The following is a 20533-nucleotide window of genomic DNA, read 5'->3' on the forward strand; positions in this document are numbered from 1 at the left end:
TGGAAGCAATTTTTAAAACATCAAAGCTCTCTCTCTATATATATAGATATATAATTTAGTTTTTAATTATATATATATATATATATATATATATATATATATATATATATATATATATATATATATATATATATATATATATATATCAAAATAAATGATAAATAAAATATCATATCATGTACACACACACACTGTCATTTTGCAATTAAAGGTGCAGTAAGTGATTTCTGAGAAACGCTGTTGATATTTGAAATCACCAAAAACACGCCCCTACCCAAAAGGATCACACCCCTATCTTGATAGATCCGCCCCCAAATTCACCAACACGCTATGCAACACAGGCACCTCCCCCAGAATGAGTGTATACGCCCCTTACTGCTGACTGGCTACAAGTGTGTTTTGGTGCTCGGTCCAATTCACTTTCAACAGCGTTTCTTTTAGAAACAGCTTAGTGTGAATCCAGAAAGTTGTACTAACCCACAGCCAAAATGCTTCATAGACTGAATTTTTGAAGATTTTCTTTTTTTAAGTACAAACCATGAAGTATACATACCCATCATATTCTTCCAAGCTGCAGTCTTTCAGAATGGACAGAGCCTGGCCCTTTCGCTTAGTGACTGCGGAAAAGAAAGAGTTAATGTTTTTGGGGTTTTTTTCTGAAAGGAAAGCACTCCAAACTGCCTTTAGTACCCTTTTCCAGGCATTGGCAAATGGCTTGAGCCGAACATATGGTACTGGCTGTAAAGCAGAATTTATACTTGCATGCTGTTTGCATTTTTAATCAAGATTATGAGTTGTGGTACAAAGAGGCAACCGCTCTTGTATTCAGCTTGCCCAAGCTGCGCAAAACAAGATTTTTCCCAGCATTTAATGTGTGGTTTGCTATTTACATTACAGTACTGTGATGTAACAAGGTAAACAAAAGGTAATGAGTCAGAAAAAAAGAGGGTTAGATGTGGTCAGCAGAGTTTGTTGGATACAGGCTTGATCCAGTATAATTGTCGATTCAGGTTTGGCGTAGTGTGGCAGAAACCCCTGTCCTGTGTGGCACGCAAAAATGCCACTGAATGTGGGGGAAGAGGGGTGGCACGCCGCAGATGGCATTGTGCACGCCCGTGCCCCACTTAGCATTTTCTGGGGCACCTCCGCCACAGAGCGGGTCCCAGCTGTGACCACCCATCAAAGGGCTCACCGTGGCTGATGTGACACTTGCAGATGGATGTTTATTTTTTTGTTGTTATTGTTTGAGAATGTGTTTTATGATGCACACAGAGATGCAAGTGTGTCTGCTCATTATGACATGCCTGGCTATGCCTGGTACCAGCTCAACTACAGATGATCATCATTTTAAATGTTTTTTTTTCTTTTCTGAAACATTATAATGTGTCTTTATGTGTTTGGGGTTGGTAGGATTTTTTATATTTTTGAAAGAAATCTCTTATGCTCACCAGGGCTTTATTTATTTGATCAAAAATACAATAAAACAATAATATTTTGAAATAATATTACAATTTAAAATAACTGCTTTCTATTTTAATGTTTTTAAAATGTAATTTATTCCTGTGATGCATAACTGAATTTTCAGCACCATTCCTCCAGTCTTCAGTGTCACATGATCCTTTAGAAATCATTATAATATGCTGATTTGCTGCTCAAGAAACATTTCCTATTATTATCAATGTTGTACACAGTTGTGCTGCTTAATATACTATAGAGAAAAATATATGATACATTTTAATAGGATTCTTTGAATAGAAAGTTCAAAAGAACAACATTTATTTGAAATAGTTTTTGTTTAGTAAAAATTAAACATTTGATCAATTGAATGTCCTTGCCAAATAAAAAATTCATTCATTTTCATTTATCCATTCATTCATTTAATTTATTATTATTAGTAGTAGTAGTAGTATCATCATCATCATGTTTGGGGTTAATGAACGTGTAGTTATCATCTTGTAAATAAAAAATATTAATTTCCATTTTGATATCCAATTTTGGAACAAAATCAGAGTCAAATGATGTTTTAAATAAATATTGCCACTGATATAATTTATACTCCACATATACTGCAGAAGCATAAGTACATAATTATTCCAGGCATAGCCATATAGACTCTGTCATGAGTTCAATTCTTAGTGCTGACCTGTAGGGGGAGCACTTGCAAATCAAAGTGTAATTAAAGGACCATGTGGCTCTGACCTTGTCAAACAAAACCACAACCCAGGCATATTTTTCATATCTCACTAACTGATTGAAAATTCTGGCCTGAACTGTGCGATATCATTCATTTTAGTTCAAAATTAACCTTGTATCTAAAACAGTGCTCAATCTACAGAGCACCAATCTAAGCACATCAAATGCTAAATTAGACTCTTAAATGACCATGTAAATGCCAAAAATGACATTTCCACATACAAGCGTTGATTATCAGTAAATAGCTGTGAATTAAACACTGTAATTGCTTCTCTTGAACATGACATTGCACGACTGCTGCCCGTGTATCTCAGTCTATAGAGCTAATTCGATCATATATATTCTCAAAGCTCTGCGTTCCGAGCGGCAGAACGAGATATTTAATTTCTATTAGGTAAAATGTTGTTTAATGGCTCCACCTTGAGCTCTCAGCCTCTGCCCTCGGGAGCAAATCATCAGGAAACGGATTCTATTACTGTTCAAATGGCTTTTGGAATCAGGTACCCACATTCATTAGAGCACAGATTGTGGAGTCTCCTTTTTAAAAGCAGGGGGCGCCTGGTGCGTGTTTGGGTGTGTGTGTAGTAGTCCATGGTTGTATAGTACATATAGTATGGGGTCCTGTGTGTGTGGGAGGAGGTGGGTAAAGGGGAGGAGAGGGGGGAGTCCCGCACTGTGTTAGAACAGATGGGTGCAGTCCCTCCCCCTGGGTCAGGTTACTGACGGAGGATACACTTCTCCTGTCATTATGAGTGTGAGATGCATTTAGAACAATCCACAGCAGTGTTGTACAGCTGCTACTTCCAGTATGAGCACACACACATACACAACCTCAAGCACACAAACACACTGCTGACGAATGGATATCGAGAGATTTAGGATTCAAAGAAAAGGAGAGCTTGGTTGTGAACAGCATGTAGAAATATTTGTGCATAAGCATCACATTTTATATGCATTTGGTATACATTTTGTTAGTTCTTGCATTATCTGGCAATGTTTTTGGAGTTGCTCACCATGCACTACTGGTACATCAACACAGCAACATATGAAAGAGCAAAATAACTCAATCCAAAGAGAAAACTATTTTACGAGGTGTCGGGCAGTGTTGGGGTAAACGATTCGAATTACAAGTAACACGATTTACATAATCAGATTATTTTACTAGTTACTTGAAAAAGTAACACATTTTTTAATTTACAACAAAATATCTGAGTTACTTTTTCAAATAAGTAACGCAAGTTTGTTTTCCCATTTACTGACTGACACCTCTCCTGTCCCCATGTTAAGAGAAATCAGGAGTAAAGTGAAGATGCGTTGTGTGCGCTGTGTAAACATGATGCTTATTGTAGTTTTAAATGTGAGCAGGCATTTACTCAACTCACTTGCTCAAAAACAGATGCAGTATTCCTCAAAATTAACATAAACAGTGAAATGAAAACTCAGGATATTACGCAAACCTCCAATATTTAAATATGTGAAATAGCACAAATGTACTTTATGTATTTAATCTCACTTTGTTAACCAATGTTTTTGCTGCTGACCTTCGATGATCCAATTTAGCCATACTAATAAGCAAAAACTATTTTAGATAAACATATTTGTTTATTTTTTTGTTGTTTTTATTGCTGAAATGAGAGTGTTGAACATTTCCTGCGTCCTATTTTTCTGCAATCCAGAATGGCAGCACAGCTGAAAGGTTTGTTTCAGCCTGAGGCTTATTCATTTCACATTTGGTGTGAAAGGGCCTTTACATTTACCAAAAATAGAACTTTTTGTTTTTTTGTTATTAAAAAAACAAACACACAAGCAAGCCCAGCCCAGGTGAGAAAAAGTCATGCAAAAGTAACAACGCATTACTTTCCATAAAAAGTAACTAATGTAATTAGTTACTTTTTTTACTTTTAGTGAATTAATATTGTAAGAATTACTTTTAAAATTAACTTTCCTCAACACTGGTGGCGGTTTAGTCTAAATTTGTATGATGTGACTTGTACAGAAACGTATGATTTTTAGAAAAAAGTAAGCATGAAGGTCCGCCCCTAAGTGAGGAATACGCAGATTGTACAAAAACTTACGAATAAGATCGTATGAATTAATACAAATTAAGGACCATTCACACCGTAAAATAGTAAAAAAATGCCATGAGAGTGTGTGGATTAACTACATGTTTGCTCATGCAAAGCTCGATACCATGATGTTAGGGTGCTGTAAGTTACTGCATTGATATATGGTTTGAAATTTTTATGAATCTATGTGGTTGCAGGGTGAAAATCCAAATCTAAACACGTTTTTGTCCAATTTTCTAATTAATTTATCTAAAATTCCTTGAAGCAAGATACATTTACTTAAAAGCAACATATTAAAAAAAACTGTTTTCAGAGCATGTGTTTTATTGATTTTTCCCCCCACTTATTTTAGGTATAAAAAAAAAAAACTGCCAGTGCAGTAAGACAAAATGCATTTAAATTCAAGATAATATGAATTTATGAAAACATGTTTTTTATATCATATAGTGTTGCTTCTCAAGTAAATGAAGGTTTTGTTTCAAGGATTTTTAGAGTAAACTAAAATTGTCAGTATAGGATATTCTAATAAATATTAGTCAAATGTAATATTTTTGTTTCCCTCTAAATGTTGATTTTTAGTGTAATGCATGAGAGTTGGCAATTAAAATGGTAAACAACACTAATTTCGCTTTTAAGTGTGTATTCAAATGATGCATTAACATAGGGACCTTGACATTCCTCACCCTAAAATATTGATTTCCTATGATCCACTGCCAATGCCTAATGGCGTAAAGCACCAGCTTGCTAGCATATAGGGAATTGTTGAGCACTGAGTGATGAATCCTATGAGCGAACAGACCCTGAGGGCAGACGCTAATGCACTTCGACCTCGAGTGAGGCCTGAGGGGGCGGGGGATCACCTGTGCGTGAAGACTTTAAGATGAACCTGAGAGGAAAAGCCACCTATGTAACCGTTTGCTATCTCATACAGTGCAGATGTGTGAGACTCACCGGTGACTTCGGCTTGTATGTCAGCGAGCTTGAAGAGCGGGGCCACTTTGTCCAGGTAGATCTGGTATGCCTCTTTCTTGTGGCTGATGGGGTTCACAAAGACTTTGAGAGATTTAGGACGGTTCTTGAAACCTGCAGAGCAAAATAAAACAAAAGAAACAAAGAGCGGGAAGATTCATCAATCCCCTTGTGTCATGAATCCCATGGGCATTCATTTAAGTGCTTGAAACTCATCCAGTTTAGAGAAGTGCACATCTGCTAATGTGAGCCAAAGCCCCTGTCCTTCATAATAATGATTTCTTGCCGTGAGTTCTGCTTTTGTCTGCCACCCTTGCTGCAGAATGGCTCTCACACAGCGTGAGATCAGTCTTCAAAAATTGAAAAGGTCAGATCAGTGTCTGTTGTTTACAGTGTCTGAATATCTGCCAAGAATGAGGAGAAAGCTTGAATAAATACACCATGTAGGCTCTCTGATGCTGATTTGTTGCTTAAGAAACACTGTCTTATTATGATCAATGTTGAAAATAGTTATACTGCTTTATATTTTTGGGGAAACTGATAGTTTTTTTCAGGATTCTTTGATGAATAGAAAGCTCAAAAGAACAGCATTTATTTGAAATATAATTGTTTGTAAGATTATGTCTTTCCCTTCACTTTTGATCAATTTAATGCATCCTTACTGAATATAAATAATAATTTATTTATTTTTTAAATCATACTGACCTCAAACTAGCGTATATATTTGAAGTATTGTGGTATTGTGGAATCTCTCCATCCCATCACTCTTTCTGACCGTCTCTATATGTCCTTCTTTGCAGTATTGAGTAACAGTGGATCATAATTAGCAGAAATTAGGGAGCTGCTTTCTCTTCTGGACTTCCTGGAGTGCCTGAGATCGATGGAAGCTGAGGTGAAGCTCAACACTCTCTCTCCTTGCTCCACCATCTCCCTCATTACTCTAATCCGGCCCCTGAAGCTCTCGACCCTCGACCTGCTAACGAGCCGCTACCCTCGGCTTGCCCTCCGCCGTATCCCCTGCTGACATCACAGTGCAAGAGTTCCAGGGGGTGCCCAAGGTCACAGTTCAAATAGACACAAAACGTGCGCGCGAGTAGATGCAGGATGTGAGGTGGGGAGGCTGGGGGGATTTGGGATCTTGAAAGAAGATTGCGAGTCTCGCTCAGCGTGGGGATGCTGATCCAATCTCCCACTATGTGGCTCTTGGGGGCCGCAGTGCCGGGACGCTGGGGTCCTTGCGGGGAGCAGGTGCGGGGGGGTGGCACCAGCACTGCTGTTATAGCTGTGAATGGGGCTCAGGAGGCTCAGCAACACTCATCCTCACCGAGGGGGCTTCAGGCCCACCGCACGACACATGAAAGCAGCGTTGTGAGGCTACGCTCATCTATTGCATCAGATTTACGTTAGTGTGCACATTTGCGTCACTGCTTCATGAAGCTCAAAATACCCACAAAAAAAAAAGATGCAAGAGACCCTAGCACTGTTCCAAAACCATGTGTTCTACCAATATAGACAGCATTATATCAAAGTTGCAAGGCAATAGCTGTGCTAAAAGGTAGGTAGCTTTCTATGATGCAAAATTTGTACCTCATATAATATATACTAGAGACGGCAATACCAGAATGCACTGCAACAAGCTCAGTAAAAAGATACCTAACAAAAAAAAAGAAAGAAAAATGTTCACCATAGATGCATATACAGTAGTCCACATTTGAAGTGGTCCATCAAAGTTGTCCTATAAGACAAGAATGGGTATTGTTCAAAATTCATGTATAACTTTGATGAAAGGTTTTGATCCACTTCAAATATTGACTACTGTTCATCCAATTTATTAGAGTTTATCATCATTTTATTATCATTTGTTTGTTTTAGAGTATTACATTGTTAGTTCAGCAACACGCTAATGCCAAAAAGTGTTCCAAATAGGTTACTTATGAGGTTGTCTTCAAGTTAGGATCCTGTCTTAGAAGGTAGCTGCCTATGTAGTAGACAGAGAGACAGCTCTCATTAAATCATTACCCTGAAATGGGAAACTATGTTTCTGTTGTTTAAATGATCATATCTGAGCTGTTGTTCAGGATAAATCTAAACACCACAGAGGGGAGACTGAGGACGTAGCCTGCTGCTTGCATGCACGATACCGTGTTACTATGGCACATAATCCCATGTTTGTGTGAGCGATGCACAGTGGCTCCCAGGAGCTCATTGAAAGACAATCCAGACGAAGGGGCCACACTCAGGTTTCACCTCCATGAGCCAGCCCTGTTTGTGTTCCCGCAAAAGGCCACTGTGATTAGCAGACTTCAGAGAACCTGCATTCACACGTTAATTATAACCTTTTGGGGATAGCAGACGACTCATCTAAATATGTGTTCTATGTCTTTAATCACTTTTGTAGTCTGTTTTAAGGTAAAGCTGTAAGCCATTTATTCATATTTTTTGCTTAAATGGGTGAATTTCACAAAACCTGTTTATTAAAACATATCTGTGTCATATTTGACTAACAAAAAATAATTAATAATAATAATAATAAATATGAATATTTTTATGACCATTTAAGGTAAAATATTTATTATTACAGTACAGTAATCGTAAGTACCATATATTTATATATACTTTATTGAACAGTATATGTTCATATTGAACAAATCTAAACAAATCTGCTATATATAAAATGCATTTGTGCAGTTCAGATTTGTTCAATATGACCTGGATGAAATATGACCCTGGATGTTTTTGTGACATTCACCCACATGCCCTTCATGTAAACAGGTTGGTTCTGTTTGCCCTCTCAATAGCTTTGAAGTGACGTCCGCATTTCAGACACATGTACCTGCCACCTGTGGACATTCCATGAGGTCAGCACTTACTACAGTGATGCAGCCGCCCTGTGACTCAGAGGCTTAGGCTGTTTTACCCCTGAGGGCTATCAAGACCGGCTAATGTCACCCAACACAGCGGCTACATCTGTCTCTGTCCAGCCCCCATCTCAGGGCACAGAGGGTGCTGATGGGAAAGGTAAGGAGCATCTGAATGGTGTGGCTAAGGGTCTCCCTGCGGAGAAGATGATTCGGCACAGGGGAACACTTTTCCCATAATCAGGGGTAAATTACCTGAGAGCGGGGTCAGGTTACACATTGATTTCAGAGACAAACAAAGCCCCAGGACAGCCTGTAAACACTCGTTCACTGCGCTAATGAGAGGACTGACCATGCAGTACAGTCACTGTTTGATTGCAAAGCATCAATGCTTCATGTTACAGTGCAGCGTTATTTTGTGATTGTGAAGTCATTCTGTTCTCAGGGTTATGCGCCCGTCTTTCAATTCCAATTAAATTCTTGAATCTGAATTAAGGTTACAGAATTGTAATTCAGTTTTAAATATAAGGGGATTCATTAAAATCATTTGAAATCCAAAGATATTCATAACTGTGATTTTAACAAAAAAAAGCAAAGTTCATCAAGATAAACTTTGAATATTAGACTGACAAATTCTTTTGAAAGTTTTGAAAAAAGAAGTTTAGAAATGCCTTTTTAGATGACAGACGGACGGACGGACGTATGGATGGATGGATGACAGATAGATAGACAAACTTTAATTAAAAGTTTTAGTTTGAAGTTCATACAGATGAATGGAAAGAGAACAAAATGAGCAGTTACAGTATGAAAATTTTGAAAATTTTGAGATCCACAGATAAGGAAAAAAATGTTAGTCTGATTAGAAAAGTTATGGTATAACCAGAGTCAGAATGGGATCTGAAAGATCTAAGAGAAGTTACATTGGAGAAATTTTGGTTTGGGGTTAGGGATATTTTTTTTTTTACAATAACAGTGTGTTGACTTGGCCAAGCCCCTTGAAAAAGACAAATAGAGGAAAAGAGAGTCAATGTGCATAACACAGCCATCAAACTGCACTTAAGTAACCCATAGACTGTTCCACTCGCTGAGCCCACAATACCCAAACGGGCTTTCTGGGGTGCACAGAATATTTGCTAATCCTCAAGAACAGATGTCTTATTTTTGCCCTGAAATCCCTGGCTGGCGAGGGGAGTGAGCCCTCCAACGGATAAGCCTAGATTGGGGCCTTGCAGTGGGAAAGGTCAGGATCGGAGAGGAGCTGGATCCGGCAGGCCCAAGGGGAGGTAAGCGATCTGGGGGCCATACAGGAGATGGAGCGGGTGAGAGAAAAAGAGCGTCACTGTCCTGTGCCACTTTCCTACCGGCCGTGAGATCTCCATACGGGGGACGAGTGCTTCGACATTTCCTTAGATCCTCTGCCAAGAGCGGAGCATCTGGCATGGTGTCAGGGACTGGCATTAGCGCGCATTAGCAGTGGGGGAGACCCAGCCCTCTCCAGATTTGTCCCCTCCAGCAGGGGCATCACCAGGCAGGAGCTGCTCCAACCGCTAGACGAGGTGGGGAACTGCGGTGGAGGTTTGGGCTTCAAATCAATACACTTGCTTTCATTGGAGCAATTAATTCACACAGGCCCCATATAATGAGAAAAAACGCGTAGAGGCTCGGAGAATAAAATTAAGTGTGTAATGCATCCTATTAATTATTCCATGTTAAAATGTGGAACGCACATGCATATTGTTCAATTAGAGCCATTGTAGTTCTCGGTGTGGACAATAACACCTTTCCTAATATTAGCCAGGAAGGTGGAAAAACAGCACCATGTGTTAGGTGCCTCCATTATGTCTGCGTTCATGTCTATCTATCCGGGGGCGGGTGTGACAGACAGAGAAATGGGGAAGATCCGATGGGAATACGCAGAAAAAATCCACAAGCAGCACTTGGTGAAAGTGATACTGCAGTCGTACCTACAGCAGAGTCCACAGGAGCATCTGTCCTTTCATGGTGCCGTTTAGGGGTGGGAATCTTTAGGCACCACAAGATTTGATTTGCTTTTGAAACTTTCCGAAAAAAATTGCAATAATGTTACCTTTAGGGTTACAACAGCTTGTCACTGGAGTAGCACCCTTAATAGGACATTAAATGGGACACCCCTAAAAGGTTCTTGTAGCTACGTTACTACTCTAAGAATATACACCTTTAGGTACTGTCCAAGTGATAGGCTGTTGTACTTCTAAAAGTATCATTTTTCACATTTTTCTGTGCATGAAAGTAAGCAGATAACAGTTTATGAGCAACTTTAAATGTTATTTAACTAGTCTTTAATTAATTACATTTTACAAGTGGAAAAAAATTCAAGATGCAATGTATGAAACCAAGTTTTAATATCGTCTACACTGTCTACATACATTTTTTATGTTGTTTCAGGGATTTTTAAATATTAAGTGTAAAATAAGACAAAAGTACTCGTTGAGGATAGGATTTTTTGCAACATTGTCAATTAGCATTTTGTTTATGCCTCTACTGGTACCAGATGGAATTGCAGTCTCTTTGAGCTTCCGGATTATGCCTCAAATAACAGTATAAAACTATAGTTTTGAGCTGGAAATCAACTTGTCTGAACAATGGAAGGGGAAGTATTAGAACTTTTCTATTTGGCGATGCTTGTGTCCTAAATATTATAAACTTAAGTTTTAATATACATTTAAAATTTTGATTTTATGAAGTTTTGTTGCTAATTAGAAATAGTGTTTTCAAGAAGTGTTTTCTTTCACAGAAGGAAGAAAATCATACGAGTTTAAAATGAAATGAGTAAATTTGAGTAAATGATGACAGAATTGTTTCATTCACTGTAGACTTGACCTACAACTCTTTTTATGATATTTTTATTTATTTTATGTGAAACAGTATCAAAGTACCCTACTATAACAGGCACATACACAGAGTTTGGGCTAGCCAGAAAACATCCCAGCTAAAGTAAGAGCACTCCAGTCAATAAGATACACAGACTGATCCGTTTCCAAGGAGCCAAGGGGAAAGAGTCACCATGGATACGCAGGTTGACTTAATGGAAAACCTGTTAATGTGTAACATTATCCACTCTGCTATCGAGCTATTGTACATCAACTCATGTAAATGCCGTGCAAGCTCAGCCAAAGGCCCAGCTTCCTTCAAATGTCGAAAGCATTCTTAAAATCGCGTTCCGAGGGAGATTTCGCTTTCCCTATTATCTTGTTAAACAACTCAAAGCAATTTCATGCACGGCACACAATAGCAACTGTTGTGCTTTATGCCAAATGCACATATGAATTCAGATGGGTCACAAAAGCCTTTGGAGGAATGAGATGGACCCGATGCTTGACCCTTGAGTTCTCTCCTCTCTCTGTTTGTCTTTTCTCCTCCCTTTAGGTCTACAACAATAAAGTCCAGCTTGACGCAGGAGTGTGACCACATGCTTTGACAAGAGCACCAAGAGCACATTATGTGTCCGGAGTGGAGCGCCGAGGGCTTCCCGGGCTCTGATTGACCTGCCTAGACTAATCTTTCAAAAGAGGGTTTAAGGACACAAGGAGTCTATTCCAGTTCAACTCGACGACTACATTGGACCCAAGTAGACTGTAGTACAGGTGCTACTATTGTTGCCGGTCGTATCCCCGCACGTTTGGTCTGTGGCCTGGCCCGACCGCTCGCTCTCTGACCACAGGGTTTAATCTGTCAGCTGGGCGGCCGCACCTCATGTGTCAGCGCACATCACATGGCTTGTCAGAAAAACACGCCGATGCTGCGTATGGCATTCAGAGCTCACCTTGAATAAAATCACATTGGGGGATTGAGGGTCTGGGGGCTTTTTTACCGAACCGTTCACCCTTTGTGCTGAGTGTCAGCTGGGACACACCCTCCATTGTGCCGCCTCCCTGGGAAACACCAGGCCGGGATCCGCTGGGCTGCTGTAACAGGTGAGCACCCCTGTAATCCAGCGTGCCCGCTCTCATCCCCCGAGCCAATGATTCGGCAGCGCAGCCAATAAAATAACAGAGATAATCCACCTATGGAAACATGCGTCTGTGTGCGTGTGAGAGCATGTGCATGCGATGCAGGGGGGTGGGGTGGACATTTCCACAAGCACCAAACAAACTGCCACGCTTTATTAACAACTATAAGAGTTAAGGAAGGTTTATATATAGCAGGTGATCATGAATAGTGGCGTGGAAGCTCATGTAGCTGTGCTGCTGTTTATCATAACTTGCATGGAGAAGGTCATGAAGGGCCCTAATCAATGATTCTTTATAACATCTATAGGAGAGAGAATGTACTGAAATAAGGACAAACTGATTCATCAAACACTGTAAAAACAAACACTATAGTTACACTGTAAAACTAATGATCTCATTATTTTAGAAAACTCACCTAATAATTGTTAGTGACTTCGTCATACTCTAGCTCTGGAGTTTACATATTTTCACATTTTCTTTCTTTCTTTTTCATTCATATCAGATTTACTGTTGAAATCAGAAGAGTATACTAGCATTATACTCTTACTATTTCTGCCTATGCTATTGTTAATATGCTATTTGGAAAGGCATACTAATATGCTATTCAGAGTAGTGTAGCATACTTTTTCTGTCATATCCACCAGCAGCCATATCACCCTGTAGCCCAAGACTGGTTTCCCATTGAAGCCAAGCAGGGATGAGCCTGGTCAGTACCTGGATGGGAGACCTCCTGGGAAAACCAGGTAGCTGCTGGAAGAGGTGTTAGTGAGGCCAGCAGGGGGTGCTCACCCTGTGATCTGTGTGGGTCCTAACGCCCCAGTATAGTGATGGGGACACTATACTGTAACAAGCACCATCCTTCGGATGAGACGTTAAACCGAGATCCTGACTCTCTGTGGTCATTAAAAATCCCATGGCCCCCTTGTAAAGAGTAGGGGTGACCTGACCACATTCCACCTATTGGCCCTTACCAATCATGGCCTCCTAATAATCCCTTTCCATTGAATTGGCTCTATCACTCTCTCTCCTCTCCACCTACAGTATAACTGGTGTGCGGTGAGCGCACTGGTGCCGTTTTACTGTGGCTGCCGTCGCATCAAGTGGATGCTGCACACTGGTGGTGGTTGAGGAGACATCCCCTGATATGATCGTAAAGCGCTTTGGGTGTACAGTAGTACATATGAAAAGCGCTATATAAATGCCTCATTCATTCATATCTTTAAATGGCAGAAATAGTAAGAGTAGAACGTTATTGTGATTTGTTTGTCTGACCAACGGAAATCTGTTTTGTTGTTGTTTTTTAAACTACTTTTAAACTACATCATCGCCAAAACAGCTTTAAACGTTGCATTCAATTAACCTTCCTCAGGCTATAAAAATATTTTGTTATAATGCAAGTTTTAATACTTTTGTCATTCTGTATTGGTTATGCTAGTATTGCTGAAATTACATCAGGTGCATTAATTCTTCAGTAAAAACCTGTTTATTATTTGATCTACACTGCAAAGAAAACCTAATCCTGATCCAATCTTCAAGTTGAAAAATACAAAAATCCTTAAATTGACTTCCTAAGCACCATTGCTTCAGTTATTAAGACTAGTTTTCAGAGAATGCAATTTGGATAAAGTGTTTTCAAGCTGATTTTAAGATATAAACCACATGGTAAATGTATCTTATTTTAAGTTTTTATATATATATTTAAGACGTTTTAGATATTTTTACTGAAATGTAATCCCTTTTAGAAGTAATTTTTTACATTGTGTAAAGTGTGGCTACTTTTTTAGGTGTATGAATGCATGCATTGCTAAAAAATAAAAAAAATAAAAATCCTTTCAGAGGAAAATGACCACATTTACCAGCATTACAAGGTCATTAAGCTGGAAGACATGATGAAACTTTACACAGACAAGGTCTGTAATTCCATGCAAAACATATAATGTTTAAATCTTCTGGCTATACTTCTGAAACAGTGTATATTAATGGTTTTGGAATGTCTCGATGTACTTCCACTGTAAGACACCACAATGAATCTCGTCTTTGTGTATTAATTTTTCTCCTCACAGCACTAAATAAGCATGTCCTCTCTCCTCCAGGCTCCCTCAAGGCATATTCTTTAATTATGTTAATTAATTCATGTTCTGCCCAAAGTACATGCAGTCCTCACTCACAATTACCCGCAAAAAGCCAGCATTTCAATCTTTAAAGGGCTACAGCTCAGAAACTCTTTCGTGTGAAGAAGTTATACAGCCAAAAGATTCACTGAGGTGGGGGAAGGGCTTGATAGTATAAAGTTGTGAGGCCTGGACAATCCCCTCCCTAATTCCCAGTGAGTAATGTACCTCCTGAGCACTACTGTTACATCACCTCTTATTCAGTGCTGTAACTGAAATTCCAGGGATTAGCTGGTGTTAATACAGCATTATGACTAGGCCCTCATCGGACAAAAACACTTTCCAGAGATTTCCTCCACACCATTATCAAGTCCTAAACTCCTATCCCATATCCAATCTAGTTTTATATAGTGTACTGTTTTCAGTATTTATGTGGGGCGCACATCGGGCAAATAAGGATTTCTGAAATTGAACTTTTAGCCTAATTGTGAGGCGAGATTATTTCAGCGATAATGTGCAGTGCTGCATTCTCTGCAGACTGGGATTAACAGAGATTACACATGCACATTTTCACAAAGGCAGCGTCTGAATGCTCAACGCTCATTTAGCTGACAAAGGAAGTTTATAGTATTGCTTATGAAAGAAGAAATCATTTTGTTGGTCCTCGGGAGAGTCTTAGACATCCCCCACTATTAAATCTCCTCCTTGCGTCCCTCCCCTAGATTTTCGGGAACCGGAGAATGAAGAGTTCTGACGCATTTGGAAGGACACCTGTCTCCCGTGCAGCACAGCGATCGCTAGGCAGGCCGCTGGCCTGTCTTGGCAGTGAACGCTAGTGAGAGAAGCACAGATAATTACAAACTCCAGGGAGGCCGTAGGACCAACCTGTTCCTCCAGTCTGATCCAGCAGGTCCTTGCGGCCAACACCACCCTTTTTCAAGACCCCCTCCGACCCCCCTACCATCAGGCACACCACATAATGATATGGTCATCACACAAAGGAGATGGTGCCCCTCGGCTCTCTCAACAAGCGTACCTTATAATCCAGTCCGTGGAGTTTATTCATGACTTTGTTTTGTGCAGCCAGGATGTTGGTGACATAGCTAAAACATCATATTTGTAGATCTGATGCATACTTGAGAAATCATTTAATTATGATACAAAGGCTCTGTTCCAAAACCTAGTGATCTACCTTGCTGTCTTCTTAGGCTGCATTCTGACTGAAATAGAATGATCTACATAGGCACCCCAATGAGTTATACAAATAGACTAACAACAGAGTTTTATTACTGTGATGCAAAGCTGAATTTTCAGCATCATTACTCTTCAGTCTTCAGTGTCACATGATCCTTCAGATATCATTCTGATATGCTGATTTGGTGCTCAAGACACATTTATTATTATTATCAATGTTGAAAACATTAGGTCTATTTTAAATATTAAAAGTAATATTTTAGGTAACGCTTTATTTTAAGGTGACGTAGTTACTACATGTACTTACTAGTAATAACAGTAAATTATGCATAATTACAAGAAACTAACACTAAACCAAACTCTAACCGTAACTATAGTAAGTACATGAAGTTAATATTACTCAGTACTTATTTGAGTAAGTACAATGTAACTATGTCGCCTTAAAATAAAGTTTAACCATATTTTATTAATATATTCATATTTTGTGAACATTTTCAAGATTCGTTGATGAATAGAAAGTCCAAAAGAACAGCATTTATTTGAAATAGTTTTTTTTTTTCTATCAATCTAAAAGTTTTGACCAATTTAATCCTTGCTAATAAAAAAACTAAAAAAGTATTATTTTCTTTAAAAAAAATCTTACTGACCCCAAACTTTTGAGCAGTAGTGTACACAGCACACAAAATATTGTGGGTAAAATGGTTCTTGTAAGTATTTGTGTAAAAAAGGCCCAGATTTACTAGTGAATTATTTGTATTTAATTGTTATTTAGAGGTGAATTGTGTTTAACTCAATTTTCAGATGTGTTGTATTAGTAAACTTTCTAGCTTATTACATTGGTAAAATTTCTAGGCTATTATATTGGTTTATAGATTTTCTAGTCTACTGTATTAGTCCGCTTTCTAGTTTGTTCCATTATTGACTCCTTGTATAAAAGGAGGATCTAACATGTTCCACCAGATTGCTGCGTGAGTTGCTGCGAGACTGGAGCGAGGAACCGCTGATGGGATACTTCACAGCTCTGTTTAATTAGTTTGTTTTAATCTTCATAGGACTCTAAGATCTGAGCTAGTAAGACTACACTGCTCAATATAGGAGAACTTTTGATAACGATTCTTAGTTTGAGACATCACTGTTCTAACCAGACAAAGCTCCAAGCTCTTCAACCCATCTGAACCAGAATAGAAAAGGTTTCTACTTCAGAAGTTTTTTACAATTTCTTATACAATCTTATACGGTGCCATAATTATGCCACCTACATCTTGAAGAGCGCGCTTAAAATGCTACACTCACTAAGTTCAGGAACAGAGTAACTGTGTCCAATTCATTACCGAGTTGAGCCGTCTTTATTCAATAAATGTCAGCAAACACAATAAAATATCAAATGAAGCAAATGTTGACCAGGTTAATGTTTGCATGTCATAAATGTACGTCATAAAATTCAGTGAGGCTCCAAGATAAAATAATTCTAAAATGCCTAATGCTTGATATGTGATATTTTTTCAGAGTCTGGTGGATGTTCAACTGTTCTGATGTGTGAACGTACCGCTGAGGATCTCTTTAAGGCTTTTGAACCAAGTCTCACAGTGGTCCGCGCTCAGGTTGTTGAAATGGATGGCATGGTCCTTGAGTTTGAGCCCTTTCTTCTTGCACTGAAAGAGTGTGATGCCCAGCAGAGTTCCACCCGTCTGTTGCCCGACGGAGCGTCTCCGCTTTACCTTCACAGCAAACACATCCTTTAGCTCAACATACTCCTCCTGCTTCTTCACATCACGGTCAGCTATAGCAAACACACAAAAGACATTGATGTCATGTTATACATTTTTTCACCTCCTCTTGTAATGTGTTTTATTTATTTTTTATCATATCATTTGACCCCTCAGCAGTAATAAAATGTCTTGTTTAATTGAAAGACTGTAAAGGCCAGTGTGAATTGAGGTTCATTACTTTTCTTTTGTAGTTCCAAACCTACGGAGCCCTACAAAAACTTTTGCGTTCCCCTGAGAAACTTTGCGCAAATATTCTTAGGGAAAAGCAAACATTTTGCGAGAATACGCAAAAGATTTTACTTTTTATTTTTCTTCCCATCTCGTTTTTTTTTTTTTTGACCACCATTGTCCCTTTAGGGGCTCCATACAAACCTGTATAAATTTATAGATTTACCTGTATAAAACCATTCAAAATTTGTGTGGTCTGTAAGATTTTCGAAAGAAGTCTCTCATGCTCACCAATTAAGGCTGCATTTATTTGATAAAAAATACAGTGAAACATTATACAATACAGTAATACTGTGAAATATCATTAAAATTAAAAAAAACATTTCTATTTTAATTTCTATTCCGTTTTCTATTTCTATTTTATTTATCATTCTAATATGCTGATTTGGTGCTCAAGAAACATTTCTTATTATCAATGTTGAAAACAGTTGAGCTGCTTAATATTTTTGTAGAAACCATGATATCCTTTTTCAGGATTCTCTGATGAACATAAAGTTAAAAAAAAACTGCCTTTAATGTCACTTTTATCAATTTATTGTGTCCTTTTCTTGCTGAATTAAAGTATTCATTTTGTTCAACAACAACAACAAAAATCTTACTGACCCCAAACTTCTGAACTGTTTTTGCCCATAGTATTAAAGTCAATGGAGTCCAAAACAATATCAGGACCCCTTGACATTCATTGTATGGATAAAAATATGTTAAAATTTTCTTCTTTTGTGTTTTACAGAAGAAGGAATTGCATACGAATTTGAAACAACGTAATGACGATTAAATGTGAATTGAATTTTTTTAACTATCCCTTCTTTGAGAACAAAAACAAACAACGAAATGAAGTTTTAATGGGTGAGAATTCAGACTTTTAACAGCGTTGCACTTGATACCCCAGCGTTACGATGGGCTGTGAGTTTCCTGTTCTCTCCTGACCCCCCGCTGTAAATGATTACCCACAGGCAAACTCCAATTAAACCGCACTGAAATCTGTCGCCGAGCCTTAAGATGGACCGAGTTCTGTAGCTGCCTCTCTGAATGACAGTCTCTCTCCTCGTGTGAAAGCTTTTCTTCATTAGGAGCACCCTGAGCCGCACCTCCACGTTTCAGAACATTAACTACCCTCTCACATTACTGCGCAAGACACCAGCCGCCATCTGTTCCTACTCAGGCTTCTGCTCGAACCTCTCTATACCTCCACCACTCTATTTATTTAACACCGGAGCTTCGTTTCATTGTGGTCACTCTACAAAACCCTGAGTCAATTGAATTAGTGGGAATAGGAGATAATCTCTCCCGGCAGAGCTTTCCTTGAGCCAGGGCAAATGACAAAGTGGCCCGTGTTAACGGCTGTGTACAGGAACCTGCCTCCGAGAGAGCGAGGGAGGGTCCTGAAGAGTGTAGAGGGAGAACGGGACAAGGCCGAAAAGGGGGGGCTTCTCCTCTGCTACATTACAGTAAGCTGAATCAATCTTGGCACATCTGCCTGATGCTGACCGTAAACAGGATTAAAGAAGGACTTATCTGCTTGATGCTAATTGTGTTGCAGTTTTTGCACATGTCCACCCTTTTTAATAAAGAGACTCCAAATGCTGCTCTTCAACTGCCCTTTTCAGGCCGCGGTTGTCACCATGTGCACAGCGCTAGTCAGGTTGGTCTGGGCTCTGATGTTCTACGGCTTTGGCAATAGGACCCAATTAGTCCCCCCAATTAAGAGAAGGAAAATTGAGTTTAAATGAGCTGCCCGCTAAGTAGAAGCAATGAGATGTAGATTGAGATATACTCCTGGTAAAGCATGAGACTGACTAGCGTTTCCTGCTGATCTGCTCTAAAACAGGCCACACAATAGGAACTTTACTTTTTGCTAATACTGTGCTCTCTCTATTTTTGGGAGACCATAAATTCTTGCTTACACAGACTTTTTTTTTTTCTTATCTCTATTGTATTTTAGCCACTTTACAGCTCCACACTTGCTAATCTATTTTTAAGGGAATAATGATGCAACTTTAACAACTGCATTAAAATTGGCAGCAAAATTAATCTCTTGACGTGGCTTTGCTGATGCAATTAGAAAGCTAACGCAAGTATTAGAAAGCTGACGAAAGTTAAAATTATGCTAGAAAGAAAAAAAAAAATCATTAAAAAAAACTACCAAGGTCATTTTCTCATGACTGATTGTTCCAGTTTCTTTTTGCGATGAGAACAGGAAGCGTCATAAGGTTAAAGGGATACTCCACTTTTTTTGGAAATAGGCTCATTTTACAACTCCCCCAGAGTTAAACAGTTGAGTTTTACCGTTTTCGAATCCATTCAGCCGAACTCCGGGTCTGGCGGTACCACTTTTAGCATAGCTTAGCATAGATCATTGAATCGAACAGGACCATTAGCATCTCTCTCAAAAAAATGACCAAAGAGTTTCGATATTTTTCCTATTTAAAACTTGACTCTTCTGTAGTTACATCGTGTACTAAGACCGACGGAAAATGAAAAGTTGCGATTTTCTAGGCTGATATAGGAACTATACTCTCATTCCTGCGTAATAATCAAGAAACTTTGCTGCCATACCATGAGTCCAGCAGGCGTAATGATATGACGCAGTGCCTGAAAATAGTCCCCAGCTCGGTAACTTCCAACGTGACCGGGACTAAGTTTGTCTAACCTATTAGACCTATTTTCAGGCGCTGCGTCATATCATTACGCCTGCTGCACCCATGGTACGGCAGCAAAGTTTCTTGATTATTACGCAGTAATGAGAGTATAGTTCCTAGCCATATCAGCCTAGAAAATCGCAACTTTACATTTTCCTTCGGTCTTAGTACACGATGTAACTACAGAAGAGTCAAGTTTTAAATAGGAAAAATATCTAAACTCTTTGGTCATTTTTTTGAGAGAGATGCTAATGGTCCTGTCCGATTCAATGATCTATGCTAAGCTATGCTAAAAGTGGTACCGCCAGACCCGGAGATCGGCTGAATGGATTCGAAAACGGTAAAACTCAACTGTTTAACTCTGGGGGAGTTGTAAAATGAGCCTATTTCCAAAAAAAGTGGAGTATCCCTTTAAGCAATAAAAGCCACTGTTTTATTCCAATTTTTTTATTTTTTTAAATGTGGTTTACTCGATTGCCATAATCCAAATAAGACTCTATTCTAGTTACAAGATTGC

General features: G+C 38.9%; 1 protein-coding gene across 1 annotated transcript in view; it reads right to left on the minus strand.

Moving 5' to 3' along the window:
- Nucleotides 1-20533, minus strand: part of cerkl (CERK like autophagy regulator) — a 55896-nt gene that overhangs the window by 25258 nt on the left and 10105 nt on the right. Inside the window, exons 2-4 of the mRNA XM_084123421.1 lie at nt 16927-17160; nt 5211-5342; nt 554-617 (exon numbers count right to left, since the gene is read on the minus strand). Coding sequence (XP_083979547.1) covers nt 554-617; nt 5211-5342; nt 16927-17160 — 430 coding nt within the window. The remainder of the gene's footprint in view (nt 1-553; nt 618-5210; nt 5343-16926; nt 17161-20533) is intronic.

This window comes from Abramis brama (genome assembly GCF_963993115.1).
Source record: "Abramis brama genome assembly, chromosome: 8".
Taxonomy (NCBI): Eukaryota; Metazoa; Chordata; class Actinopteri; order Cypriniformes; family Leuciscidae; genus Abramis; species Abramis brama.